General features: G+C 38.0%; 1 protein-coding gene across 5 annotated transcripts; it reads right to left on the bottom strand.

Moving 5' to 3' along the window:
- Positions 1-4957: 4957 nt before the first annotated feature.
- Positions 4958-11216, bottom strand: stac3 (SH3 and cysteine rich domain 3). 5 transcript variants are annotated; one of them, XM_080469975.1, is made up of 14 exons: positions 10830-11092; positions 10457-10649; positions 9563-9603; positions 9016-9094; positions 8056-8212; positions 7863-7960; positions 7700-7760; positions 7165-7262; positions 6980-7049; positions 6821-6870; positions 6616-6698; positions 6472-6523; positions 6265-6402; positions 4958-6110 (listed from the first exon to the last, which is right to left on the bottom strand). In XM_080469975.1, the coding sequence occupies exons 3-14, from the start codon at positions 9568-9570 to the stop codon at positions 6003-6005; spliced, it is 1002 nt and encodes a 333-aa protein (XP_080326101.1). In that variant the 5' UTR covers positions 9571-9603; positions 10457-10649; positions 10830-11092; the 3' UTR covers positions 4958-6002. The 5 variants fall into 5 exon arrangements, with proteins under 5 accessions (XP_080326101.1, XP_080326100.1, XP_080326103.1 ...); XM_080469974.1 differs by lacking the exon at positions 10457-10649 and having other exon boundaries at positions 10830-11216; XM_080469977.1 differs by lacking the exon at positions 10457-10649 and having other exon boundaries at positions 9563-9594; positions 10830-11130.
- Positions 11217-11665: the final 449 nt, after the last annotated feature.

Here is an 11665-nt window from a genome sequence, read left to right as displayed (position 1 = left end):
ACTACAAAAATCTGATGGTTAAAGCAATATAGCAAGCTTTGAAAGTAAAACTTATTGTTAAAAATAAATAGCGCTGAGGGTTTTTTCTGACTAAATTTAAAAAAAAAAATTAAGAAAGCCTGTCTGTTTGGCTGTTTTAGACTGTCATAGTCTCCTATAATAGTAGGCTGACTTAGAAATGAGTGTATATAGATACAGTGACTTTGCATTAAGGAGGATTTGCTTTTTGCATATTACTGTATGAAGGAGGGGCTGCAGCGAGAAAGTCATTTTTCTCTAAGGTATTATCTAACTATTCTATTGATATGGCACAATTATGTATTCAGAATGCAACACACACACACACACACACACACACACACACACACACACACACACACACACACACACACACACACACACACACACACACACACACACACACACACACACACACACACACACACTGAATCCCTAACCTAAGTGTTTGCAGTAAAGTTTGATTGAATATTCATTGCACTCTTTCCTGTTGGCTGAACTGGAAAAGCATGATGAGCCATAAAAGCATGAATGTATATGTGACTGAGTTGCTCTATGACTAATTGTGTGCTTGAGTGCAAAAGTGTGTTCACACAGTCCAGTTAGCTAATTGTAAAGAACTATGAGTACCCGGATGGTGTTTTGTGTCTAAGACTTCTCAGATTCAGCTTCTTCTCTAATGACTGCAGATAGGAAACAGCACAGCGGCTGATATGATGATCCATGAAAAACCATGTAAATGCGCATTACATGAAACAAAAAATAGGTTGCAGATGTTATTTCTAGTAAGAACTTGATGCCCCGTTTCAGTAAAAAATAAAGTTTGATGCAAAATTTGAAATTATAATGAAGCTCTATTCAGCACTCTGCCTGTATTCCTGTTGAACCAAACTGACCTTGTCTTCATGTGCACAGACAAACTCACTGGTTTAATTTTATTTACAAATCTCTTGTTGGGAAAACTCCACTATTCCCAGTCTTTTTCACAGCACAAATCACTATCCACGTTCAATTTTCTGCTGCAAATGACTGGAATCATCTGCAACAGAACTGAAAACACTCTGCATTTTTACTGCTCTTCTTGCACAAATACCCAACAATTAATCGTGAAAGATCATTGCACTTACCTTTAGCTTTCATTATTTTGTTTTACAACATACATCACTGTAAACACTACTTTCTTTCTTTTAAGACCGTGTTTATATATTTGTTTCTGCCTCTTGGCCAGGTTAGGTCCCCATTGCAAATGAGAGATGGTTCGATTAATGACCAGTAGGTGGCGATGATGCTCTTGCATGCTGGTTGTGGCTCCTCAGCAAAACTTCAAGAAGAGGAAGAACAGACCCGATTTCACCCTTAAAATAGTACTTAAAAAGTTAAATTTTTGCTTCATAAATGCTGCGGAGGAGGAGAATGTGAATTCCACTGTACCTTTTAATCGCTGAGGATCAATAATTGTGTTTGCGGTAGTGCCTCAGCACAGCCAGCTAGCCGGGCTAGCTGCTCCTCAAACTTCAGCCAGCAGGTAAACTGGTTCAACGTTACTCTTTAAATACTGAACAACAATTTAAAACGTGGTTATACTTCTACCGTTTCTGTTTTCTCAGCCTAAGTTTTCAACTGAATGGATTATCTTCTCAGTTTTGAGAGTAATAGATTCATTTAAAAAAAATCTTAATTGTTATTTAAATGTTCATTGTACCACATAATGTGCAGTATATGTTGTGTGTTTATATAATGTTTGTTATCATTTTGTTTCCTCTGGGAGGGTTGTAATTATGGTATTTGTTAATTACATATAGCAGGAGATAATGAAGACACACAAAGTTTTAATGAATCTGTTAAAACATTTGGATTGGATGAGGTTATCTAAATGCTCTTATCTTATGACATCGACTGTTATTTGTGAAATACTTTCACTAAACTTTTCCACTTTTTGAATGTGGTCACAGCATCCTTTTTATTGATTTATACCTCCTCCATATGCTTAAAGCTACTTTGTTTTTCATTTTACTTTTCACTTAATCTTCAGTTTTTAGTTATGAATAACAATTATTGCACAAATAAATAACTTTGCCTTTGACATCCACCACATTTAAATCTAATATATTTGTTTTTCAAGCGAGCAACAACAAATGTTTTATATATTCATCTGTTGGATGAAAGTGTTTAATCAACACAATTACCTCAGCTTATCGCCTGAAGAATGCTTCTATTAATTTAGTTATTGATGTTCTCCCTACCTCCATATGCCTCCTCTTTTGCTTTCATATTCACACTTTTAAGTGCTTGCACTGTCATTTATTCAATAAGTATCAATCTATATATTACTTTAATACTTAATATACAATATATATACTTTAATAATAAATACAATGTTGCACAAAGCAAGGGCCTTTAAAGTAAAGACAGCCTCACTGCAAAATCAAGTGAGGAAGAATCAAAGATAAAGCAATTACACTTGTAAATGAAATACTAAATTAAGTGAACTAAATGCATTTATGGTTAAGATAAGGGAAATATTTAAAAATAGGCTAAATGATTATTTTAAATGGGTTGTCTTAAATATGTCAACATAAATAAATGCTGTAAATGTTGTAAAGAGATTATTGTAAGTAGAAAAAAGCAAGTTGAGTAACCTATGAGGAACCTCTCTCGGTTTCTATTTTTGATTACGACAGAGGTGTCAAACTCCTTACTTCAGGGGCCACATTCAGTGCAATTTGATCTCAGTAAAATAGACCAGCAAATAATAGCATGGTCATCTATAAGTAACTTGAACTCTAAGTAGCTGTCTTTGTTTTAGTGCAGCAAAGTAGTCATATAATATAAAGAAGTTCACATTTTATGAAAAAATATCCCTTTATAACACATGAAAAAACTGAAATTTGAATTAATAAAAGCTGCAATTTCATTAATATAATTCCTCAGTTCACTGTGTTCTTTACAATTTACAGTGGATATTTATTGCACTATTTGCATTTTTAAAAGAATTAAATATAAACCATAATGAACTCCAAAATATAGTATGCTACTTTATATTATGGTCAGAATAACTTGTCAAACTGTAGATATTACCTTGACTGTATGCACAGTCCTACAGTGTATTAATCTTGGTCTGAACTGATTCACCACACTGAAGTTGAAAGATGAGTTATATCGTTGTGCGCCCCTGGTGGTTCAATACAGAAATGGCAGTGAAGGTCCCTAATGACTCGGCTGGAAAATGTAATCTTCTGGGTTGTAGTGAACTCTCGTGCAACGATTCTGGTCCGTGGGCCAAACGTTTGACAGCCCTGGATTACAATTATATTATTATATTATCATATACTGTCTCTATGTTGTAATTCCATACAGCAGAGACATGCCGATATATTATTACTTGTCTTACTAAATATATGAATACATATATATTAATAGGGTATTTCAAGTAAGGTTTGTATAATTTGTGTGCCTCAAGGCCACGTTTCCTAATTTTTACAAATGAAAATCATTCCGTCTCGAAACAAGAAGTCGGAGCTGTGACGTGGTACATTACTGTGCGCATGCGCATGACTGCGTTGTCTAACAATCTGATATATCGTGACAATAAGTCACCCAAAGCGGCTAAAACTGAACTCTTTAAAATGTTTTTCTTCCTTCGGTTAAGTGTAAAACAAGTTATCAAGTCACAATGGACGCAGATTTAGAAAACAATCAAAAAAACAAACGGAGGCGTGGTCCCTGGCTGACGTACTCCCACAATGCATAGCGAGTGTAGATTTGTACAGCTTGAGGATAGATTGTTGTTGATTATCCGCCTTTTATTTGTTTCTACTGCGATTATAAGGTACGTTTGTGATTGAGTTTACGTTTATTTAGGTTTACCTACTGGAAATGAATGAGTTGTGGCACACGTACATGTAAACCCTGAGTGAGAACGATCTGTATGAGAGTGGCCTCGGTCACTCTGCGGCTCAATTGGTATGCACTCTTGATTCTCTTCAGATCGTATAAATCTTTCGCCTTTTACTAAAGATTTCCGTGGAGAGGATCAACAAGAGTTTATCCTAATTTTTTGATGCCCTGCGTAAGCGGGGCTTCCTAACTCTGTCAAAGAAATAACATGAATTGAATAGGAGAATTCTGAATTTGAAAGTTACGCTCACTTTAAACGTGTAATAGTTGATCCAGCGTGATCTAGTATAACAGAGCCATTAGCGGTCATACTACATAAAACAACGTTGATATGTAGAGTTGCAGAAGTCTATTGGTCATGTGTGTGGTATTTCCATAGGTCCACTAGATGGTGCTCAAAGTCAGTATATCAACTTAGTTGAAATTGTTTCAATTGCTTATGAGAATCTGAAAAATTAAAAACATTGACCTGGTCTTATGTAACCGCTGCAAGCGTCTGATTCAGCTTAAAATATCGGTTTTGCTGTTATAGTTCAGCTTCACTCTGTGAATGTTGGATTTTTAGTGTTTTGATTCCTAATACTTACTGCAGTCTGAAACATTTCACCCTATGACCTTTCGCGATAGAGTGACAAAGTATTTCTCATTCTTTACTGAAATTGATTTTTAAAATCTCTTACTAGTATCTTCAGATGATTTTACTTTTACCACAATTATTTGGACTTTCGCCAACTGGCTTATTACATCTTTACATGTCATTTGTACAGAATTATTTGAGTTGCAGAGCAGCTGACTGTAAGAGTTATCCATAGTGAAGCTGCAGAAGTTGAGAAATTGTATTATATACTTATATATTATTATTGTATGTATTGTTTTTCTACTCTTTATTACTGACCATTTGCTGCTACAACAATGCAACTTTCTCAATTGTGGGACAAATAAAGAACTCTCTTATCTTATGTGTGTGTGTGTGTGTATATACATACATATTTGTCCCACCGGTGCACCACTACAAAAAAAAAAGCCCCCCAAATTTTTATTTCGACCAAAGTCTTTTTATACACAAAGTATGAATGAATGAATGAATGCTTTATTTCGGTTAAAAATTAAAAATAAAAACAAAATCATGTTTTTACAAAATAAACAGACAGCAACCGAAAAAGGAATAGGCTGAAGCCTCAAGGCTTATTTGTGCCTATCCTGTAACATCATAGGATTAACTGAATAATTCACAAAAAAACGTACTCTTACCTAAGTAAAGACGGTTAATGTTTATTCCATCTCTAAAATGTGACAGTATACAAACCCAATGAAGAAAGTCTTCATACTTTTAGCAACATGGGGTGTCAAACTAATATACAATAAATATAAAACATGTGAAAATGTCATTTTCATTATGAGAGAGATGAACTTTATCATAATATTTGAACTTTTTATATGTATGACATTTGGGCTCAACAACGTATGTGCAAATTGAAGACACTGAGAGCGTTGTACATAATAACAGTCAAAGTCTTTAGGTTTTAGAAAGACAATAATTGAAATGAATGAATACCACACAAAATGTTAGATTTATTGACCACAACTAAATAGGCCGTGAACAATGTACAGTAAAACATTTTTGTCTTGAGCAGTACAGCAGACTGAATCGAAATCCTTGAAGGTAAATGTGCAAGTTTGATTTACAATGATTTCTCAGCTTTTATTACTGGTGTTACGATAAGGCTCCCAGGTTGTGATTACAGTGAGGCACAGCGGCAATCTGATGTAGTACTACATCAAAATGATAAGCTTTATAAGTCAAAGGGTCATTAGGCTCTTCTCTCTCCCTATAGTGCATAATGTAAAGTATCTGTAAAACTGTTCTTCACTACAAAGCCAATACACCACCAACTGATTGGTGTCAACATTTATGGGAAAGTATTAATCTCCTGACTAAGGCACAAATAAATAAATTTAAAAAAAGCTAATGCATCTGTGCTGTGAAAAACACTGATTTTCTTTGGGTCATTCATTAGACGATCAGTTTGAGCTCCAGTCGTCTCTGTTCTGATATTCAAAGTGTGAAGCAGTTGTTTTGTTTTGTTTTATGTCACAGTGATCTCCTGCAGCAGGTCAGCGGGGAAGTAGCCCAGCTTGCGCCCAGTGCTGACCTTCAAGTAGCCTCCTTTCTCGTCTCCCTTTTTCACCACGATCTGACACAGAGTGACAACAGAGCAGCACGGTATCAGGGACACGTGATTACATTACAGAGGACCTCTGACTCCCAAAGGCTGATGGCTAAAAACACACATTTGTTTAAGTTGAACTCAAAAATGTGGAGGCATGTTGTTGTGTTGGCGAAGATACCTGATCTTTTTTGAGTGTGATTTGCCCCATCTCTCTGTTCCCCACAAAGGAGCGGGTCACCTTGAAAACCCTCTCTGAAGCGCGTACTTTTATGAGGTAGTTTGTAGGGAAGTAGCCCGTCTTCTCCCCCATCTTCCCCTGACAATGCAGAGAACGTTGGTTCGACTTTCTACCTCGACATCTCATTGGAATCGTGTCTAAACTCACCCTCCACCACTCCTCGTTGGAGTCATCCAGGACTGTGATCCGGTCTCCTGGACTGATTCACAAACACAAACACCTTTTAAACCACTTTCAGAAGCATCGCAGTCGTGCACTGACTTTAAGCTGTGAGTAGTTATTCAAACGTACTGAAAGTCCAGGTCGTCCTTCTCAATGGCCTTGAAGCGATAGAGAGCCAAGTAATAGTGTGAGTGGGAGAACGTCCCTTTACTCTGCGACCAAGTAGCACAAGTGTTGGTGCGTCAGACAAAAGATACGGATTTCAAAGAAGCTGAGAAACACGTGGCCGCTGGGTTAACACATGGAACCACCAGATAATCTGTATTATTCTCACCTTGTCATCTGCTTTGTCTCCTCCTTTCTCCTTTTTATCATCAGGTTTGCCTGTATAAACATCAGAATGATGATTTTAATCACATAGAAATGGTTTAATGGATTTAAGTTATGAACATGACTCGTATATGATGACACCAAACCAAGAATTAGTCTCTACCTTCTCCACCCTCCTCGTTCTCTTTAGGCTGCTGGCTCTCCTCTTCCTCCTCCTCCATCATCATCATCATCTAGAGCGCACAGCATCGTTAAAATGTAAAGAGTTTCGACTTATTTCACTCTTAAGAGTTTATATCCGGGTCTCCTTTAATAGAAAATGTCTGACAAACAAAATGTAAAACTCACATTTTTCTTGTCATTTTCGTTCTTTTTGCGCTCCTTATTTGCCATGATGACGCCGACTCTCAGCGTGTCGAAGACGGGGTCGTTCCGGTTTGGGTTGTCTGGTTAAGCACAGGCGGGTTTGCAAAAACAAACAAAACAAAACAAAAACAGAAGAAAAAAATGATAAACTCTCTGAATATTATGCCGATTAGCGGTTGAGCCACATGCTCTGACATAAAAGAGTTTTTACCTCTAAGAATTGTGAAAAAGATGGATTCGCTTTGCTGGAATGAACAATAATAATACCTGGTTTGAATGTTTTCTTAGAGTTTCAAGCTTTTCCTCTTAAGACTGAACGTTGTTTTGAGTCTTCTCTGCACTCGGTTTAACATGCGACCATATTCAAGGCCAAGATGCTCAAATATGGCAAAAGAAATGCTCGGGGTTTTTTTTAAAGCTCAAATCACCTTTTAATTCCTCGGTAGTGAACCTGGAGTCCCGAGTGTAATTTGCAAACAGTTACAGTTACTGATACATTCCAGATTCAGGGACTCACTTGAATCTGGTTGGTCGCTGCTGTACAGAGGAGAGCTGTAGGCCCGTCTGAAGCCCGGAGGCTGCGAGGAACAAAGAATCAGCATTTTCACTCACAGTCCAATGGTAGATTATATTAACTATTTATTTTTTACTATTTACTAATCCCAGGGCAGAAAACTCACAATTTTGCCGAAGCACTTCTGGAACTCGACGTAGGACTGACATGAGTGGTGGATGTTGGTCTTGCAGTTTTTACACCTCAGAGCAAATTTATTGTTCACTGGAAGATATGAGCAGAAGACCAAGAAGAAACAAATAAACCCCTCATGTAGAAAATACCACAGTTACAAGGAGATTGTACTGAAAAGCACGTACAGACGATCATGCGAGCGCAGACGTCGCAGAATTTGGGTTTCTTGCAGTAGTGGTCCTTGAACTTGTGTGGTTTGTCATTGATCCGGAGAATAGGATCTGAAGGAGGCTCCGGCTCCTTCTCCTCCACCTCCACCTCCTCTTCATAGATGAAATAGACCTGGAGACACACACACACACACACACACACACACACACACACACACACACACACACACACACACACACACACACACACACACACACACAGTGTTTAAAAGGTCTGGACATGTCAGCTGCAGTATTCATCTGGTGAGAGAAGAACTGAGATCATGGATTATTTCACTGTGCTGTTCTCACCCTCACCAAGAAGGTGAGAACAGCACAGTGAAAAAATCCTGGTGTGAAACCGCAGGTCCAACACCAGGTTTCCTCTCTGTTGTCTTCGTCCATTACAGCTTCCTTCCACAATTCAGACATGCTTCTTGTGCTGATTGTTAACTCTTAATAGTCCACAGGTCTATGTTTCCCTGTGTGTTTGCTCTATGACGGACTGTGACCCGATACGAGAGCGGCCTGCATCACTACTGCTCTATTTTAGATGTGCGAGACGCCAACCCTCGAGACGCTGTCCTCGGGATGTAGATGGGAAATTACTGGATCAGTGCATGGTGAGACATTAATTAGGTTTGAGTGAATCCCGCCGCCCTAAAGAAAAACAAGTCAATAAATGTCAACTAAGTATTTCGGCTGACACCTAATTTATATTTTTGTTTTTACAGTCACGTTCCTATATAAAACCTCCGAGGGCGTCAGTCACAAATCAGCCAGCGGTGTTATTTTATCCCACAGAGACACTGAAGTCCAAGCTCATCTTTTTCCTATTGACGCGGTCCTGCGATCCAGCCCCAGCTGGTGGCTATTTTAAACAGTCCGGGAATGGCGCTGCTAATGGCAGGGGGTTGACATGGCGCTGTCACTCACGGTGTCTCCTTCCTCCCTCACTACGTTTTCAGGAGCGGGAGGGTTGTCATGGATATCCACTGACTGTTTGTCTTCCTCCCTTGACACACACAAAGCAAAGAGAGAGAAAATAATGCATGAATGCATGAAGAAGATCAACTGCCAGGCGCCTCATATCGTCCCATTGATGTGAGGGATTATTTTAACGCATATAACGTGCTCACTTTTTACTTTACATCAGACTCCTCATCAAACCTGGACATATTAACATTTTTAAAGTGGTGGTTAAGAGGTTTTTGTACGGTGACGTCACACGGTGATCCTGCAATTTACACTTTAAATAATGTAATGCTGAATAAATGTATTCAGAGGTAGGGCTGCAATTTATCATTACCCCAAAATAAACGTCATTATTATAAGATGTGAGAATGGAGAAAACAGAAATGGTTTGAAGGATGTCCAGTCCCTTTGTTCTGCGTCCTGCAGCATTCGGTCCTGCAGCATTCGGTCCTGCAGCGTTCGAACTTGAGTACAACAAAAGATACTGAATTTTAAACATTATACTTACAGATCCATGGTGTGACTCAGACGATCTCAGTGCTGTTCGCCCTTAAAAAAATCAGAGGTTCGCATTTAGTTTCGTTTTATGAGATTATTTGTCATTTTGTAGATTATTTGCAATTTTTTTTGGCATCATAAAATGTATTTGAACAACTATTGGGAAACATAAGAGAGATTTGTTTTTATTACAGTTTTTGAGAATAATTTGTGCAAAAAAATAAATAAATGAGTAGAGAGTAAAACTGTTAATTGATTTATTAAAAGTCACATTTTTTAAATCACTGAATTAATTTTTTCTAAGTGGACATGATAAAATAATCTGTAGCAGAAAAAAGCAAGAGTAACAGTTGTAAAGAAGAGTTATGCTTTTTATTACTTATTAAGCCCAACAGCAGGTAAGTACAACAACTATTAAAAACACATTCATTCCTGCTGCATTCAAGCAGGAAGTAGTCTCCTAGTGAAACGCAGCATTTGGCTGGAGGTTCTTGGGCTCATTCTCCCACACTTTGACAACCCTGGGCTTTATACAATGAAAAACAAATCACCTCCCATCGTTTAAAAGATCCGTTTTTTCTCATCTACATTATATATAAGCTGCCGTGTACGAACTGCTGCGCCACATTGTCGACATTGCTCCTAAACCGTAGGCACAAACTCAGATTTCCCAGAATGTAAGACAGGAGGCAGAAGATAAACCTGACCTATATTTGTGATTTGCTGAGGATCTATAAAAACTCTACTGTCTCCCTGATAATAGAGAATCTGCTTTAAAGAAGAAAAAAAAGCAGTTTTAGATTATATAAGTATTTGGGATTTCAATAAAAACAGTCTCATTATTCCGCAAAGAGATTAATCTAAATCAAGATACACTGAATCATGTGGTTTAAACTTTACAAACCTGACTTGACCACAGACTCGTGTGTGCCAGGTAAATACTTTGGTTAGCTTTAAGGCTACATGAAGTTGGACGTTTGCAAACACACACACAGCGTTTGAGCAAACTTGTCCAAACTATTCTGAGGTTGTGAAATTCAATCCCATCAAAGCTAAATGTGGCGCCTCCAGCAGTCAAGTAGAAACCGGCAAAACTTCTGCAAAGTATGACAAGAAAACAAAATAATCTTAACAGACAACAACTTTTCTCTGTTTTAAAAAAAATATGTATCATATAATTCTCATCAATAAATGATCTGATTTATTTACTTTTATCATCCCAACTCTTAAAAAAACCAAGAAAAACACCTGGACTCTGAACAGAAATGTAAGTTTACCTTTTATTTTTTCCCCGCTCGTTTGCACAGGCCAAACAGAAGAAGTTAGAGATCCAGTGAGTTGGTGAGTCTGTACCAAGGCTCCTTCACCTGCTCTGAATGGAGTCGACCCACCTGCTGCCTCACGTCGGCCCCCCCCCTTCAAAAGCCGGCGGTCACGTCCTCTCGTGCTCCCTTCAGGTGATTTCCAAAGTGATTTTAGACGCAGAGTGAGTGTCTTTGTGTGCGTTTGCGTGCGTGCGAAGGCCGAGCTCCACTTGTGTGAAGCTTGACAGTTTGCGACAGCTGAGGAGCTGGAAGTGAGCGCCGATGACGAGGGGAAATCAGACACTTTTCTCTCCCTCTGTCTTCATTACACACACACATGTTCACCTCTTTCCTCTTGTCCCACTTGTCCCAGACAACAGAAACACAAACCCGCAGAGACACACTCATGTCACTCGCTCTCCTCTGCTGCTGAAACAAGAACAAGTCACAAATGTGTTTGTCACCTTTTTATTGAACAACGCTTAGCCATTACTATAGAACAAAAAAACTAATATACAATAAATATAAAACATGTGAAAATGCCATTTTCATTATGAGAGAGATGAGCTTTATCATAATATTTGAACTTTTTATATGTATGACATTTGGGCTCAACAATTAACATACATTAATATACATGAGTAAATTGAGAACTCCAACTAAAATAAGCATGTAGTTCAATTAAAACTGTTTTGACTGTCAAGTAGAAATCAGCACTTTCGAAGTTCTTAGTTTTCTACATGGATGACTGTCAGATGCATGTTCGTCACACAAATGAGTGAATGTTTTGGGACTTTTGGTGTCATTTT

This window comes from Lipophrys pholis (assembly GCF_963383615.2).
Source record: "Lipophrys pholis genome assembly, chromosome: 8".
Lineage (NCBI taxonomy): Eukaryota > Metazoa > Chordata > Actinopteri > Blenniiformes > Blenniidae > Lipophrys > Lipophrys pholis.
The sequence above is the reverse complement of the archived record's forward strand: the minus strand, read 5'-3'. Positions and strand labels throughout refer to the sequence as shown.

Excerpts from the sequence above, each read along its gene's own strand:
- stac3 (XM_080469974.1), bottom strand. Across the intron at positions 8,213-9,015 it reads TGAGGGAGGAAGGAGACACC|GTCTATTTCATCTATGAAGA; the intron begins GTGAGTGACAGC and ends GTGTGTCTCCAG. Across the intron at positions 6,111-6,264 it reads TCACACTCAAAAAAGATCAG|ATCGTGGTGAAAAAGGGAGA; the intron begins GTATCTTCGCCA and ends ACTCTGTGTCAG.